Source organism: Herpailurus yagouaroundi, unplaced genomic scaffold, assembly GCF_014898765.1.
Source record: "Herpailurus yagouaroundi ecotype Mexico unplaced genomic scaffold, PumYag 162, whole genome shotgun sequence".
In the NCBI taxonomy this organism is placed as follows: domain Eukaryota; kingdom Metazoa; phylum Chordata; class Mammalia; order Carnivora; family Felidae; genus Herpailurus; species Herpailurus yagouaroundi.
The window spans coordinates 61479685-61498253 of record NW_024412403.1 but is presented as its reverse complement, the minus strand read 5'-3'; the positions used below and the strand labels follow the sequence as shown (position 1 = coordinate 61498253).

Genomic DNA, 18569 nt, shown 5'->3' with positions numbered 1-18569 from the left:
GGCTTTTAATATATGGATTTGGGGTGGGAGTAGGGGGTGGAGGGATACAATTAAATCCACAACAGCCTCTATAAAAATGGGCATCATAAGGATTTATGTAAGATGCAGACAAGAACATGAATTTAAAATTATAAGTCACCATACAAATAGTGTATCATTGATATCATAATTTTTGTCATTATAATTATTATTCTCTATGACATATTGTCAGTCTCTGAGGAAATCTGAATTTTTCACCTTTGAAGAATTATAGCACAGTGGATAAGAGAACATGCTCCAGAACTAAGATGTTTGAATCCAAATCCTGACTTCACCGTTTGTCAACTGTGTGACCTTCAGAAATTATTTTAACCTCCCTAAGCCTCAGTTTTCCTACTTATGAATTAGGGATGTAAAAATAATACCTACCTTTCAGGGTTGTTGAAAGGATTAAAAGAAAGAGTGCATTAAAAATGACTGACTAAATAGTATATGCTCAATAAACGTGGCTGTTGTTAGTAACAGCAGTATTTAAACCTTGTTGTTGCCTCTGCTTCTTTCTCAGCCAGCAGAGGTCTCCAGCATAGTCAAACTGGGACTAGCTTCCCATGACAATCTGCAGTGCAACTGCCAAGCACATCCACTGTTGGCAGAGAAAGGAGTGAAAGAATTGCCACCCTGTCTGAAGGAAGAAGAAGAGCTCAAAAACAAGAGAACAGGGAATAGTTAGGATTCCATGGTAGGATGTTATATAGACAGGTGACCATATTAAGATTAAGTTCTAGTGGTGCTTAAGAAACTGACTTTTACTTACATTGCGCTTAGTTGTATCCAGCTTTAGCCAGTTCTAAAATTAGAAAATTTACTCACATAGGGGCATCAGCCACACAGTGGCTCAGTCAGTTAAGCATTCGACTCTTGATTTTGGCTCAGGTCATGACCTCATGGTTTGTGAATTTGAGCCCCATATAATGCTCTGGGTTGATAGTGCAGAGCCTGCTTGGGATTCTCTCTCCCCCCTCTCTGCCTCTCTCTCAAAATAAAGCAAACTTAAAAAAGAAAAGAAAAATTACTCACATATACCTCAGAAGAACAATGAGAATGAATCCGCAAATGATTTTGTAAAGTTCTCTGAATGCAAGGAGTGCTGTTAAACAAATATTTAACATTTCTCACAGTGTTAAGCTTATCGCATCTTTATCACCAGTTATATTCCGTGCCTTGGTTTTGCTTCCACTGTAATATATTTCCTTTAACTTTCTTTTCCCAGACAAGCTTACACCTCCAAGTTCAATTATTCTGTCAATTGTGTTTTAAATTACACTGATTTATATTAACCACTTGTGGTATCGATTTGTTGATCTGTTGCTTCTTCTGTACCAATCATCTTTACACCCACCGAAACCTGCACTGGCAATTAAGCTGAGGAAGGTTAGAGTTATTCAAAAGAAATTAAAGCATTGAAGGAAAGACAGTGGAATAACTGGGATAAAAAGAGCACCGAGGGGAAAACACACATGTACTAAAAAAGCATAGCACGCAGCAGATAGAGGCTCAGAGGGAAAAGAGGAGAGCGAGATAGAAAACGAATCCTGCTTTCAGCCTGCTACATCTCGCTTTCAGCACCAAGGACAGAGCCTCTGAAGGGCTGACCCAAGCACTGATCAGTTTAGGGTCCCTCCCAAGTCCTCCAGAGAAAACGCATGAATTTGAAAGCAGCTATGAAGCATGCAGTAAGGTCTAATAGGAAAGCTTTAAGAGCAGCCCACAAGTGATTTCACCTTAGAAGCAAAAATGGGTGATTTTCTTTCTGTTCATTTCCACAGTTTCTGTGTCCTAGGAAAGGCAAAGTTTGCTTTGCTTGGGCATGTCTGCTGTCAGTAAATGACTGCAGGAGCTGAGGTGCTAAACTCCACAGTCTCCAGAAATCAGAAGAAATTTTCAGGGTAAGTAATTCTTCCTTTTGTTTCTAATTTAATACACAGCATTTCCTGGAAGGTTATTTAACCAGCTTGGGGTTCTGTGGTTCTCTAAGAATATGCATTAAAACTCTGTACCCTCTCTTATTTAAAAACCTAAAATCCCCAAAGAAACTGTTGTCATTTTTCCCTCATTTCTTGAACAATAGAAACCTGTTCTCTTTCTCTTTTTCCCCCAAAATTAGATCCTCATGGGCTCTAGAGGCTATATCAAGACAGAATTAAAAAATGGAAAATAAAAAGCTGTTACTATCCCTGGGATTTGTATGGAAGTTGATTGTATTCCCCTTAAGGGTCTCACTTAATTGTAAGGGTCTGTCATTTTAAACTTCCCAATTTAGCATCCTGGTAATCCAGGGCTGAGGGTTTAGAGAGGCATTGTTTTCAATGGTCTATTTAAAGTCAGGCTGTTTCCAAGTCAGAATTCAATTATTCCCAACAGAGATATGCAGTACTTGAGATGATGATTGTGTATGTTTTCTTTAATGATAGCGTATGATTTTGAGGGTATTGTTGTTGTTTAATTGTTGGACTTTCATTACTTATTGTAGCTTATTGGGTCAATGGAAGTCATTGTAATTAGGCATGCATTTAGTTTATGCATATCCAGTTCATGCATTTAGTTTAACTGAATACTATCAAAACGCACGCACAATAATAATGCAGCAATAGCAAAGTGGAACTTGGATTCTAAGCTCATTCTGCATTCCTATCTGCACTTTATAGGTGAAGCCCTTTGCTTACTAATACTAAAAGGTCAGTAAGATATCTGTCCTGGGGTAAGAGTGAAGAATCACTGCTTGACACACCATTGGATCTCTTGTAGCCAAAGAGAAGCAAACATGATATGAAAAAGATTCTTACTCAGACACTTGTTTATTTTTAGTTGAACATTTTCAAAGGTCTGTATGGCTAGCAGTGAGCAGGGGTCTCAAGCAAGGAAAATACTGACAGTATCCAAATGAATGCCTGATGTTAAAGCATCTATACATAAGGTTGCTTATTATAGAATATGAATTAAAGCAAATACCAAATAGGTCTTACTCAATATTAAAATCAATACCTAATGCACTGAAGTTTGCCATTGATTATAATTTGCTTATTTATTGACTGATCTATTGAGTTCCCATTTTATCTCTGATTAGAATGATAAAATGCTTGGTCATTCAAAGTTGTGATGGAAAGTGGGAATTCTCTGCTCTATGGGGCAGGTTTAATTAGAGAAAAAAATGTATATTACCTTAGCTACTGGATCTCAGAGACTAGCTATGGTTTTTCCCTGTACAATTTCCAACAGTGTAAATATGCCCGAATGTATAAATATGCTATGTATTTTAATGCATTTGTGAATCTTCATTAGGAAAATAAACTAGACAACAATTTTCAAGAACAAAGTGCCATAGAAATGCTAAAGACTACCTCTAATAATAATGACAATGTAACTCCCACTATTTCAAATGCAGTGTGCACCTGCACTGACTTCACTGTTCTTGGTCAGGTGCTATGAACAAGATACTCTGAAAAGGCAAGGTTTTCAAATGAGTCTCTATTTCCAGTTTGTCTTCCTTACCTCAATAGTGGAGTAGTTAAGAAAATAAGGTCTAGAAACAGATCTCGGATTGAATCAGTTTCATCATTTATTATTGTATGACCCCAACAAGATACTTAACCTTTCTATTACTTACTTTCTTCATCAGCAAAATGGGAGTAATACTAGCACCTACCTCCTTTATCAGGTTGTTGTGAGATTTAAATATGAAAATGCTTACAAATTTTAGCCATAATTATCAACCTTTTCAACCAATATAGCAAATCTCCATTGAAGCCCAGAACCAGAAAAGCTATGGAGACTAGAGGTCAGGATATAACTGAGTGAAAGGTTAGAGATAGCAAAAGACAGGAATCTATGATACAAAGGAAGATTTGGCCATGGAACCCTGCTATTAAGGTGTTCTGTTCTGGGTTTAGAAAAAAAACATCTCTACTTGGAAATGACTCCATACATCAATGTCCACCCCCAGAATAGACACATTAAATAAGTTGTGAGTTTGATATTTAAGGAGACTTAAGATCAAAGCTAGGCTCTATACAGCTTCCTATATAGTATATAATCTTGAGAAAGTTACTGAACCTTTCTTTGACTCGGTTTTTTAATCTATATTAAAAAAAAGGATATCAATATCCACCTTCAGGGCTACTGTAAATATTAAGATTATACATGTAAAGTACCAGTGCCTGGCACGTGGTAGTAACCAGAAGAGATGATGACTACTATCTTCAGAAGGAGGTGAGAACTCAAGTGTTTTAGTTTTTATTGTGTTTGTTTTTTGCCTAATTTAATATCCTTAAGGAAAGGGAACAAATAATTAAAACCTTGTAAGCCTTAATGAGTATCTTCCTAACAAGCCTGGTATGCAACCAAGTGCCAAGGAGGCACCCCACAAATGCTCCAGGCATGAGGTAGCTCAGCCCTGAGGAACTGAATATCAGTGAAGCAGGATATATGTCATAGTTGATGGGGACCTGACCACTCTTTGTCACTTTCCTTTTTAAAATAGATTATGCACTCACTTTCAGAGATGCTAAAATAAACTATAAAGACCAAAATAAATCAATACTTTGTAAGAAGATCAAAGGCTCATTAAAATTTGTGAGTAGTGTTATGTAGAATGAATCTTAAAAGAGTAAGGCCAACCATAATCTTCTAGTCCTTGCCTTCTCCACTTTCTCACCTCCCATCCATTCTTAACTACTACCACTCTTTATTGAGGTCACCAGTAATCTCCTAATCTCCAAGTCCATTAGCCACTCTGCAGTAGTAGTTTACCTGACCGCTTCACTTATTCCCTCTTCTCCTTTAACAATAAAAGCCACAGTACTTCAAGTGCTTGTGCCAGGCATTATGCTAGAGTCATGATTCTCACCTGGGAGGACAATTTTGCCACCCAAATGACATTTGACAATGTCTGGAGGCATTTGTTGGTTGTCACAACCTGGGTGAAGGGAAGTGTTACTGGTACTAGTGTGTACATGTCAGGGATGCTGCTAAAGATCCTAAAATGCACAGGACAACACCGTCCCCCAAACAAAGAATTATCCAGCCCAAATCATCAGTACTGCCAAACCTTTACATATATAATTTTATTGATCTTCACAGTAACTCCATGGAGTGGGTATGATATCCTCATTTTGCTGATGAGGAAACCAGACTATAAATATATATTACTTAGAGAGTGATTATTAAGGTAACAAATTCTCCAGGCTCTCCTGAAACCAGTTTGCTATCTGGTAATATATTTATCAGAGGGAGAAGGAAATGAAGAAGCCCAGCCCAGCTATGTGTTATATAAGCAATCCTAGTGAAGAAGGAGGAGGAGGAGAAGGAAGAGGAGGAGGAGAAAGAGGAGGAGGAGGGCAAAGGGGGAGGAGGAGGAAGGAAGGAAGGAAGGAAGGAAGGAAGGAAGGAAGGAAGGAAGAAAAAGAAAGAAAAGATGGATAGATAGACCTAAGGAGGGAGAAAGTTGATACAATTAGCTGAGAGGCAGGGAGTAATCCAGCATCTCACTCATATTCTGCTTCCATTCCCCCACACCCACAACTCATCAGGAACTGCTTGGACAACCAAGGTTCACACCTACCTTCTACTATAAAGAATCTTAGGCCAGATATGATACAATGCAAAAATAATAATAAATCAGAAATCCATGCAGTTGTGATTCCAACATCAGGCTCAGAATTGACTTTCAGAGTTGAGGGTTTCTTTTTGTATAACTAGTCATTGACACTCAGCTGTACTATTTTTTTAAATTTTTTTTTAACGTTTATTTATTTTTGAGACAGAGAGAGACAGAGCATGAACGGGGAAGGGTCAGAGAGAGGGAGACACAGAATCTGAAACAGGCTCCAGGCTCTGAGCTGTCAGCACAGAGCCCAACGCGGGGCTCGAACTCACGGACCATGAGATCATGACCTGAGCCGAAGTCGGCCGCCCAACTGACTGAGCCACCCAGGCGCCCCTCAGCTGTACTATTTTTAAGTAGCTATCAAACCTCAGCAGAGTAAGAAGTCCAAGATCAGAACAAATATCCCAAGGTTTTGTGCTTTATCTTACCTATCAGACAAGATGAGACTAAGAAATCATTGGTCAGCTACAGACCCCATGAGAGACTAATTTCTGGCCACTACTTTTCAAAGTGGTCCAGTCACAGAAGGAAAGGTGTTCTGTGTCCAAGCCAATCTCAAAGGTGAAAATATCCTTGAACAATCAGAAAGCATTGTATTTTTCACAAAGCTCTTGGCAGCAGCACTGATATCTTCAGGGTAGCAGCTGCCCTTTCCAAATAATGAGAAAATTATAATTATTATCAAAAACTATTATATTTTAAAATATATTGAGTACAAATAGTGTGCCAAGATAAAGAACAATTTTTAAAAAAACAATTCTCTGCATTCATTCCAAGTCAGCCCCTTACAATCATTTATTCATTTTAACACTTTTGCATTCCAGTATGAAACACTTCAAAATGAGGCATAAAATGACAGACATGATTAGGCCAATCCCCTCATCGAAGGAGAGCTGCAGATACAGGATTGACAGCAAATCCTGGCCACCAAGTCAGCCTCTATCTCTGTCAGGGATACGCTGGAGCGAGCGTTCCTGTGTACTCCATGTCTAAATATTTTAGTTATAACCAACAAACCAGTGAATAAAATGTTTAATCCTCCTGCCTTGACAAATATACCTTCATAACCATCTGGAAGGCTAGGTTTGAATTCAGGATTCCTGGGCACTTAAAAGTTCAATGCAAAATGTGAGAGGGCATGAGAAGCTGCCTTCCATCCCAACTCCTGCCCCAGGGACACCATCCTCTTCTCTCCTTACCTTAGGCCACACCCAAGCCACTCATGTGAGGCCCCCGAAAGAGCTATTGCTTGAGCCCAGGGGCCCCAAATACACATGACACAGTCTACCCTCAGGGTGACAGATCCAAAATAGGGCCTGTGCCTTGGAAACAGGGTCCATGCATTTGGGGCAGAGAATTCTGTGACTTTGGTACCCAGAGTGTGATCCAGAATAGCAGTGTGAACTCTTGGTGGACCCATTCCTTGGCACTGTTGGAGGGGTGGGGGCATGACCTCATCCCATGGGGAGGATATGACAGAGGGGGTCCAGAGTGGGACCTTCTAAAGCAAAGATTGCAGGGCAAGAGTCCCTCTTCCAGCACATAAGGCTTTGATGCACTGCTACCATTGTGACACAGGTATTTCCATATTTTTCTACAGGAGATGGTGATTTTTGTCTCCTTCCCTCCCCACCCCCATCTCTACCCAGACATGCACAAATGTGGCTCTAAGAGCCCAGAGTCTCTTCTTCAGCCCCAACAGGCTGGTGTCATGGGGGCAACGGATGGGCTCTGAGCCTTTCCCACTCTAAGTCCAAAGTCCCCACAGTTTGAGGATTAGTTCATCCCAGTGGGGTCACAACACAACAACTGTTGTAGCTTTCAGATGCCAAAGGAGAGTGTTGGAAAAATCAGAAGGCCTGCATGCCAGTTCTGCTGCTAACAAGCTTTATGACCTAAGACATATTACTCACCTCTCTGGGTCTCAATTTCCCTGTTTGGAAAGTGAGGGCTTTGGACCCTGTCAGAGGCCGAAAACTGATGGTCATGGGTCATTGGCCCATGGATGTGGGATTTTGCAGGTGGAAGGAGGAGGGACTCCATGGGGCTTAAATATTTTTTTTAATTGGTAACCAATCTTTTAAAATTAGGAGGTTTCAAATAAAATTCCACACGTAGATTTTCCCTAAACATAAAAACCACTGTACTGCCTCTATACCCCATTACTCTTGAGTTTTTCTCCCACAAGCCAGCATCGCATTCCTACCATGCCTCATGTAAAATACAAGAGGGAGAATGGGAAACTAAAGGAAGAGACAGAGGGAGCAGGGGAAAAAGCAAACAGAGGCAACAGAGAAGAAGACAGAGGAAACAAGGAAAGGGGGATGGGAAGCTAAGGCAGACAGACCAGTAAGAGAAAAAGAGCTCACACTTACACAGCTTGCTAGGTATCATAACTTTCAATGTCTTACATACTTAATAGCTCACTCGCTAGTCACAAAAACCCTACGGGATTCCCTCCACTTTACAGAGGAGGACAATGAAGTTCAGGGAGATGCAATAACATGCCAAGGGCCCAGTGGTAGGAAGTGGCAGAGCTGGGATTCTAATCCAGCCACAGCTCTCCACCTCACTCAGAGTCCAAGCATAGCTCTCTCAATGGCCCTGCACAACCTCTCGACCTCACCCCCTTCTGCTCTGTACCTGCCTCACTTCACTCCAGACACTCTGGTTCCCTGCCACCTTCCACACATCAGCCTGTCCTGCCTTTGTACCTGCTATCGTTTCTGCTTGAACCACTCTTCCTGCAGATATCTGCATGGTTGGCTTCCTCATGTCCTCCAGGTCTTGACTCAGTTGTCCCTTTCTCCACGAGGGCTTCCTGATTACTCTGATTAAAAATTGCCCTCAGATATCCTACACATACACACACACATACACACACAATTCTCCCCATCTCCTTACCTCCTTCTCTGATCTATCCTTCTCCAAAATGCATATCACTATCGAACATACTACATCCTTTATTTATCTTATTTCTTACTGTATTTTCCTCCAGAATGGGGGCTACATGAGGGCAAGAATATGTACCCCTTTTGTTCATTGCTGTATTTCCAGTGCTTAAAACACTACCAGGCATATAGAAAGTGCTCAATAATTATTTGTTAAAGCAATAAATAAAAAAGCTCCAAAGTATCCAATTTTATAGACATTGTTTTCTGTCTCCTCCCAGGAAACCCACTGGGGTCACTCTTCTCCCATTGGGCTATGGCGCCTCTGAGCCAGCTGAGTGGCCATATCAACTCCACCTGTGGGGCAGAGAACTCCACAGGGGCCAGCCGAGCCCACCCACATGCCTACTATGCCCTCTCCTACTGCGTGCTCATCCTGGCCATCGTCTTCGGCAATGGTCTGGTATGTGTGGCAGTGCTGAGGGAACGGGCTTTGCAAACCACCACCAACTACCTGGTGGTGAGCCTGGCCGTGGCAGACCTGCTGGTGGCCACCTTGGTGATGCCCTGGGTGGTGTACCTGGAGGTGAGTAAGCCCCAAGTGCAGGCTGCCTGTGTGACTGTACTTGTCCTTGTCTTCCCTGGTACTGGCCTTCCAGGTTCAAAATGCTCCCTGTCATGATCGAGGGACTGGGAAGGAAGGAGAGCCCCTCTCATTATCCCTTTCATAAGGAAACTGAAGGCCTGAGAGCTGTCATTATCCAGCCTCACTTGCCCATATCAGAACCAAGGAGCTGGGAATTGATTGTGTTCCTGGGTCTCCAACAACCAGGTGACTGGACTTGAGTGAGGAGACTCATACTAAAAATGCATCAGGTCCAGGGTGCCTGGGTGGCTCACTCAGTTGAGCATGTGACCCCTGATCTCAGGGTCATAAGTTCAATCCCCACATCACATTCCACGCTGCGCTTGGAGCCTACTTAAAAAAATTAATCAGGTTTATTCTCTTTGCCAATCACATTGCAAAGATGTGGGGGCTTGGGGGAGGCAGTCCATGGGTGTCTGCATCAGTGTTTCAATATATAGAGGGCTGGGGATGTGCAGAAAGGACCTGAGACAATAGTGAGGGTGCAGGGGGACTCAGAAGGAATCACAGAAAAACCAGAAAGAATTTTTTAATGAATGAGGGGAAAAAAGAGAAAAAAACAGTCTGCAAATAGATCAGACTTCTTTTGATGGTTTAGTTGCCCTCGGACTCAGTTCTTTCCTCCTGGGTACCAGCTCTCCACAGACTCTGCTACCAAATAGACCCAACCTTCACATTTATATTTTTGATGCCTCCATTAATAGTACAGAGCCCTTACCAGTCAGATAATGCAGCAAACCCTGGAGAATTCTTCTGGAGAGAAACAGTTCTTAAATTTGAAAGTATTTTCCTTTGAAAGTGCAAAACAGAGTCAGGAGGTGATCAAGACAAAACATCCATTTGCTAACAAAGGAATCAGGGTACACCTGTTCAAGAAATAGATATTCTTACCAGGAAAACATGCAATTACTGAAGAGTTTTTAAAAAAAGCACTTTAATGTACTATAAATATGTCTCTCCTGCACCGTGTATCATGTATCATTTTAAAGAGGTATCCAATGAAGGATCAAAATGATGCTATGATTAAGAGAAATTAAAATTCATCAAATTAATATCTCAGTTAATATTAATAGTGAAGGTGACAGTTAATTAAGTATGACATATCACAGGAGAGTAAAAACCTCAACCATAGACTGCCTAGGCTGGTACCCCTATTAAAGAATGACTGGGAACTAAAATTAGACTTATGATCTCAAAGGGGAAACATAAAAGAAAGAAATCAAGAAAATAGAAAAGTAAAGGAAAAGCAGAAAAACATCTAGGCTTATTGGGGCAGAGGTAAAGGCTGAGGGAAGACTTCAAAAAAATAAGCACTAATTTCTCCCAGTTAGGATAATCCTGATGGCAAAAGATCTTATAATTATCTTGACTTTTCTGTCAACCCAAAATGACTGAAGCAACCTTGAAGTCAGAAGCTATATCTTTGTTCTTTTTCTCCTGTAGCCCAAATGTACTACCTGGCACATAATATGTGCTAAATAAATATTTGATATATGAATGATTAAATGCATCCTTTCTGTAATGTATGCATTATATGGGCAATTCCTGCTTGTACCGTCTGCAGCTATATCTATTGTTACAATGAATTGTTTTTGTTTTTGTTTTTGTTTTTTTACATCTAACAATAGTGAGACTGAAAAGGAGTTAGACACATATGATATTTTTGTTCAAGAGTAAGGCAGACTTTAGGTGCTACAAACCAGTATGGATTATTTAGTGATTCATAATAAATAATATGGACACACCACCATCCCACACCTCAGAGTGTTTCTCAGTATACATTACAAAGATTCTTAAGTCTTTCAGTCAGACAGGTCAAGATGAGGACCTCCATGATAATGAACACCTTAATTGCCTCTGAAATAAAACCAGTCTTCTGGTGTCTATAACAAAGCCATTCAGGGTCACTCGTCAACTGTCCGTTTGTGGTTGCTTCCAAGACTCTGGATAGACCATATTGGAAAATCTCTGTAGATACCAGTGTAGGATATGGACATTGTGATTTTTCCACACTAGACACCCATGCCATCCCCTGCTAGCCACACCTGCCAAAATTGATGATGTCTCCCTTCTACTGCTGAGTGTAGAAGACTAACTGAGCCCACAGAGAGCCAGCAGGAAATCTTGCCAGAGGTTTACTGGACTTTCTGTAGGTTAGGTCTATGAGGGTTGTTTTTTTTTTTTTAACGTTTATTTATTCTTGAGAGAGAGAGAGAGCACCAGCAGGGGAAGGGCTGAGAGAAAGGGAGGCAGAGGATCAGAAGCAGGCTCTGCACTGTCAGATGTGGGGCTTGAATTCATGAACAAACCATGAGACTTTGACCTGAGCTGAAGTCAGATGCTTAACCAACTGAGCCACCCAGGCACCCTGGGAAATTATGAGTTTTCCCTCCTGAGATGAGCTCTGGTGGAGCTCTTGGTTCCCTCTCATAAAAACCCATAGGCATTCTGTCCAACAGGTTCTTTGGGGCAAGTATTCAGTAATCAAAATCATGGTCAAATAACTCTACAATCTTATAGAGAAAATTTGAGAGACATCTCTCCACTGGGAAATGGGCTTTGGGACCTCTTTTATGTCTTACACACTTTCTTTAAAACTCTAGTCAATGCAACTTAATATTTCTGTACCAATTTGGCCAACAGTCCACTAAGAGTCTCTCTCAATAAAAGACAACATGACTTAAAGCAGCCATAATTGACAGCCAGTTAAGATATTAGACAGTTCTAATCCAAAGGACCAGGTCTCCCTAACCAACTACAGTATATACTTTTCCTCATCTTAAATACCTTCCTGCTTTCTGTGGACTTCAAAAGTAGACAGGGAATCTTAAGGAGAGAAAAGAGTACTTTGAGTCCTTAAAGGGACTGTAACTATATAAGTCCCTGGGTCTCAGAGAAGAGCAAAGCATTATTCTCACTAACTTGTCCTAATGGTCATACGATTTGAGCAGCTGGTCGAGTAATTACATGATCATACCTAAGAGCTCCCTTAGAAAGAGGAAAGGATGCGATGTTGACCATAGCACAGAGACTGCTGTAGGCATGAGGGCACCCAAGAGGAGAGCACAGGAATGAGAAGAACACCGTGTGGCGGCCAAACTAGCTGCCAAATTCATAGCTTCCTGTGCTTTGACTTGAATACATCCATATTCTTTGAAGGAAATTTTGGCTCATACCAGCCAGATACCTTCTTTCAAAGGAAAATTGCCAAATTTTGCCAGCTCCAGTATGTATGGCTATAAATATTGGAAAATATGACTAACTGTGGCCTAAACAAATAGGAGTTACTTTTCTCACACAACCAGAATTCTGGAGGAAGTCAATTGTTTGTGTTGATTCAGTTGCACCATGGTGTCATCAAGGACCAATCTCTTCCATCCTTGGCAAACTGGCTTAGTGCCTCATGCTACTCATAGGATGGCTGCCATAACTCTCAGCATCATGGCCATATTCAAAAATAGGATGGGTGGGTATATGCTAACTAACCTGGATGTAAATTTAAAACTAAATAGATAGATAGATAGATAGATAGATAGGATGGGTGGGGACAGTAGAAAAAGAAATAAAGGGAACGAGGGGTGCCTGGGTGGCTCAGTCGGTTAAGCGCCCAACTTCGGCTCAGGTCATGATCTTGCGGTTTGTGAGTTCGAGCCCTGTGTTGGGCTCTGTGCTGACAGCCCAGAGCCTGGAGCCTGCTTCGGATTCTGTGTCTCCTCCTCTCTCTGCCCCTCCCAGGTTCATGCTCTGTCTCTCTCTGTCTCTCAATAGTAAATAAAATGTATTTTTTTTTTTTTTTTAACGAAAGGGAATGGAAGGGAAGGGAAGGGAACAGAAGGGAGGAAGGAAAAAAGAAAAGAAGAGAGAAAGAAAGAAGCCCTTTCCCTGGAGTGCCTCAAAGCATCTCCTAAAGGACTTCACTTAAGTTTAATTAGCCAAAGCTGGATCATAAGGGAAGGATACAAGGTAGGATAGAAAAGAAAGTGACAATGTGGGTTTTATTTAAAAAGAAGATGTGGTGGGAGGAATTGCTGTGAGATAGGCAAATAAAATGTCCCATAACATTGCACTTCTGGTGAAATTCACTGGGATGAATGTCATTCCAGCGTAGGATTATTCTACGGAAAGACTCAGAACTGGGAGTCAGAGGACATGGAATTAAGTGAATCAAATGGAGGTGACAGCTATACTTCCCCTATGTCACAGGCTTCATGATAGGCTTAACTGTCATCAACTGAGAAAGCACTTTGATAACTAAGAAGCGTGAGCTATAAATATCTCATAATACACTTTTTCAGGAGACTAAAAACAGAACTACCTTACAACCCAGCAATTGCACTACTAGGTATTTACTCAAAGGATACAAAAATACAGATTTGAAGGGGTACATGCACCCCAATGTTGATAGCAGCATTTTCAACCATAGCCAAACTATGGAGAGAGCCCAAATGTCCATCAACTGACGAATGGATAAAGAAGATGTGGTATATGTTTACAAGGAATATTACTCAGCCATCAAAAAGAATGAAATCTTGCCATTTACAATGATGTGGATGGAGCTAGGGTGTATTATGCTAAGCAAAATAGGTCAATCAGAGAAAGACAAATGCCACATGATTTTACTTATATGTGGAATTTAAGAAACAAAACAAATGAACATATGGGAAGGGGGTAAGGAAGAGAAGAGAGGGAAACAAACCAAGAGACCATTAATGACTGAGAAAAAAACTGAGGGTTGCTATAGGGAAGGTGGGTGAGGGATGGGCTAGATAGATGATGGGTACTAAGGACGGCACTTGTGATGAGTACTGGGAGTTGTATATAAGTGATGAATCACTGAATTCTACTCCTGAAACCAATATTGCACTGTTAACTAAAATTTAAATTAAAAAGGGTGGGGGGGGGAGGGGAAGATACTTTTAGTTGTAAGTAAAAGAAAACTTAGTTCCAATTGACTGTTTAAGCCAATAAACAGAATGCATTGGCTCTCATACCAGGAACTTTAAAAGTCCTGTGATAGGGTGGGCTACAGGCACAGTTTGAACAGGGCTCCAGCTCCATTTCCCCACAATTCTCTCAGCTCTCTTTTATGTATTGGCCTTATCCACAGGCACAGGGTAAGCGATAGGCCTTACATGTGTACACCATACCACTCCACCAAGAGAGGAAATCTGTGTCTCAGAATTCCAAGTAGAAGTGTCAAGGTGTACTTTGATTGAACTGGCTTCTGGCACATGATTTTCTCTGAACTAATCACTGGATAGAAGAGTCGGTTTAGCATAGATGATGTGTTCTTTCCAGAGAACAACCAGCTAGTATGCACTACAGTGGCTTTCACTGATACCATTCTCATCACTAAGGCTCACAGGAGCCTAGGCTTCGGCAGGGGGGCTAGCAGAGGCCTTCTTCAGTGTTCTTTGTCCTCAGGCCTAGCAGGGAAGTTCAGGATAAAAATCATGCAGGTGATCTCAAAGCAGGTTCTATTTTAGAGGGCGTTGGCCTGGCTGTCTCATTAATTCAGTTTGCAGCATTTTCTCGAAAACTCTTTTCTGTGCCATAACAAATAGTTCTATCTCTGATTCCCTCTCAAGGTTTTAATTTCCTGCTTTAGAAGCTGCAGTCTGTGTGGAGCTCCCTCTCCAAGCACAAACATCCCATGTTGTTCCACTCGGTTAACCACCTTTTGTAATGTTTAATGCACTTATATCAAGCCAGAAAGACAACGTAAGCAGCCAGAGGAACATTTAGAATACTAAACTCAGAATACTTGGGTCCCAGGGTGGACAGGAGAAAAGATGTGAGAGTTAAGTAATGCAGACTTAGCAAAAAAGAGCAGGGTGGGGTTCAGGCAAGGAAACTCACCCCAGGGAGTCATCAAGGTCAGATAGTGATGATGAGAAAGAGCTACCGGGTTTTGGGAAAGGAGCCTCTGGCCCTTATAATGATGTTGATTGTTAGAAATAAAGGAGAGTCTGTATTTTATTTATTTATTTTATTTATATATTCTCTTTTTTATCTCTGCTTTTATTTATTTATTTGTTTGTTTGTTTATTGTGAGAGAAAGAAAGAGAGCATGCATGTATGGGGGAGGGGCAGAGAGAGAAGGGGAGAGAGAGAATCGCAAGCAGGCTCCACACTATCTGCACAGAGCCCCACACGGAGCTCCAGCTCAGGAACCTTGAGATCATGACCTGAGCCAAAGTCGGATACTTAACCAACTGAGCCACCCAGGTATCCCAAGGAGAGTCAGCATTTTAAATGGGTTCTCCACGAGTCTTATACGTCTAAACTTTGAGCAGTTCTGAGCTAAACCTTTATTATAGGGAGCTGCTTGTTCAAAATACGGACTGTTGGACCTACTCAAGATCTCCCAAACCAGAATGTCCAGGGGTGGCCCTGGAAGTCTGTGGTAACTGTACCAGCACCCCCTGCCCCAGCCCTACTCCTAGCCTGAGTAATTTGTGCAGGCAGCTGGCCATCTGCTACCATATGACATTTAGGAACCACTAATCTGTAAAACCCCCCATTTCACAGATGAGGAAATTGGGATTCAGATCATTGAATCCCCTATCTTTCCCCACAGCCATTCCCCTGCCGCCCCCCAAAAGATTCCAAATGTGGCAAACAAAAATGGAATGAAGAGGCTAGAGAAGTAGTTCCATGTTTGCCTCTTGGACATCTCCCAAACAACTAAAAATCCATCCCTTAGAGCAAACACTCTTAATCAGGGGAGGCCATCAACTTGGATGTAAATAAAATTACTCCTTTATTTTCACTAGACTGACATTTAGTATTTTCTTCAATTATGAATGTAGGCATCAACCCACAGCAGAAAAAATCTTTAGTGTCACCAGTAGAAATCACAGATATTTACGTTTTCAAATCGCATTACAGTTGTTGCAGACACTTTGAAATACCATTTACACTCACCAGTACTTTGAAATTACAGGCATTTTGGACCTGCCTGCCACTAGGTCTTGTGATTTAATGCATTATTAAAGAAGCACATACATTAAAATACTTTGGTAACTGTATTTCAGTATAATTGATATTCTTTGTGATCCACTGTATTTTATGGTATGCACTTGAAAATATTCTTCTGGAAAGGGAACCATGAGACCAAAGGGATCCATGGGGCACCGAATGCTCAAGAAGCTGTGCTTGAGGGATGACCGTTTCTGAAGACAGTGTCTTGCCCTCCACCCCCACCCCCGCATCCCCAAACCTCCCAGGCAGTAAGAGTCACTGGAGGGACTTATTATTCCGAGTGGGGCCTGAGAATCATTTTGTTTAACAAGAGCCTCAGGTGATTTGGGGAATGCTGTCTTCTAATCAGTAAATTTGGGAAATGCTGCCTCAGGCTGTGTCTGTTGGAAATCAATAGCCAATTTCAGTACCTGAAGACGCTGCCTTGCTTACTCCCACCTTCTGTATCGCCAAAGGGAGTTACTTATATTCATTAGCAAGTGAGAGTAACACCACCTGGCCACTGCACAATTCTGGAGTGAGTTATTCATTAGAATTTAGGAGAAAGGTAGAATCATGTCTCTACAGAGCCTTAAATCGATCAGATTTTGGTTTTGCTTTTTTTTTTTTCTCCTTCAATTTCCAAGCTCACCTTACCTTTTATGTTCTCCCCACACTTTGTCCTTATGTCCCCATGAGCACTTTTCACATTGTATCCTAGTTATTTCCTGCGTGTCTCTCTCATGGGCCCTCAGCTCACCCCCAGACCCATTCATACGTGACTCCCCCGAACATGTGCACACTACGGTCTGAGGCCCTGGGGGCAAACACAGGCTCCACTCACTTGAATATGCTCACCAGTGCGAAGTATCAGACACTCAGTTGATATCGGCTGTGTGGTGGATGGATGGGCCAGGACCAGCTCTTCTCCCTCCCAGGTGGTAGAACGGGGTGGACCTGTAGACTTCCCAGAAGGTGTGCACCAAGGTGCTAACCTGTGAGAGGCAAAATAGAGTAATCGTTAATATTCAGGGTTTGTAACGCCAGCTGCTTTTACTAGCTATGCGTCCGTAGGCAAATCACTTGGCCATTCTCAGTCTCCACTTCTTTACCTTTAACCTGGAAATAACATTTACCTCATTGAGTTGCTATGAGAATCACATGTGAGAGTTACTTAACCATGTGCTTGGTCCTTTGCAGCTCTATTGATTGCTTATTAGTATTTACTTGGTGTGGAGCACTCCAGTAAAGAAAAAAAAAAAAAGGATTTCCATTACATATCCCACCAGTTAGAGATTCTTTTTCAGGAGTAAGCTCCAGGAAAGGCTAAGTGATGGTACCTTAGTGGGAGTTACTTCAATCAGCTGATCAGACTTTTTTTTTCCTTTTGACACTTAGTTGAGATCAAGGAGAATGGGAAATTTGGTGGTAGAAGTGGGGACAGGAAAAGAGAAAAGTAGGGGCGACTGGGTGGCTCAATCGGTGAAGCATCCGACTTCAGCTCAGGTCAGGATCTCAGTTTGTGAGTTCGAGCCCTGCGTCGGGCTCTGTGCTGACAGCTCAGAGCCTGGAGGCTACTTCAGATTCTGTGTCTCCCTCTCTTTGCCCCTCCCCTGCTTGCCCTCTGTCTCTCTCTGTCTCTCTGTCTCTCTCTCAAAATAAATAAATAAATAAAGATTTTTAAAAAAGAGAGAGGAAACCAGAACAGGGTGGCACAGGGGAAGCCAGGGGAGACCTTGAGGGCTTTGGCCTCCAGGGGCTAAAGAAGCAGGGTACCAAAAATCCTGCCAGGTGTGTGCTTTCACTACCCCCCTATAGCAGGGCAGGCAATGACCTCCATCCCAATGCCCTGTCTGCCTCTGCTAGCTGTGCCACCCTGGGGGAAGTGCTGACCCTCTCCCAGCTTTCGTCCCTTTCTCTGTGGTAAAAACAGTAGCAGTCTCTCATAGGATTACAAGTGGCAATAGAGGCCATGTATGTAGAGTGCTTTGCAGAATCAAGACTTAGTAAGCATTCAAGAAATGTTAGCTATTTGTACTAATACAGGTTATGTCAGAGACCACTGACTCTTTCAGAAGAGTCCCTGCTCCTACAGAATTAAGGAACAGTAATTCAATTTCCTATCAAGTAAGCATATCATTCGTCCCCCAAAAGCTTTAAGGGCACATACAGTAAAGAACAAATTCAGTTTTCAGAATCTAAAGCTTCAAAGGTATAGACATTCCCAGATTGGGTCATGTTGGTCAGTGACTCGTGCAGAGTAAGTTCTCAATAAATGTTAGATTGTATTAACAATGTTAGGATCTCATAATGATCTCTAGTCATTTTAAGAATGCCTTGCTCCTCAGTTATCACATAAGTTCTTCAAGGACAAGGCCTGAAGTACATTTGTAAGACCTCTTAAAACACAAAGCAAATCCTCCTTCTA

The 18569-nt window shown here is 41.7% G+C and overlaps 1 protein-coding gene across 1 annotated transcript in view; it reads left to right on the top strand.

Moving 5' to 3' along the window:
* The first annotated feature begins 1818 nt into the window (after window positions 1-1818).
* The window catches only part of DRD3 (dopamine receptor D3), a 41374-nt gene continuing 24623 nt past the window's right edge, over window positions 1819-18569 (top strand). Inside the window, exons 1-2 of the mRNA XM_040484557.1 lie at window positions 1819-1925; window positions 8814-9118. Coding sequence (XP_040340491.1) covers window positions 8849-9118 — 270 coding nt within the window. The 5' untranslated portion in view covers window positions 1819-1925; window positions 8814-8848. The remainder of the gene's footprint in view (window positions 1926-8813; window positions 9119-18569) is intronic.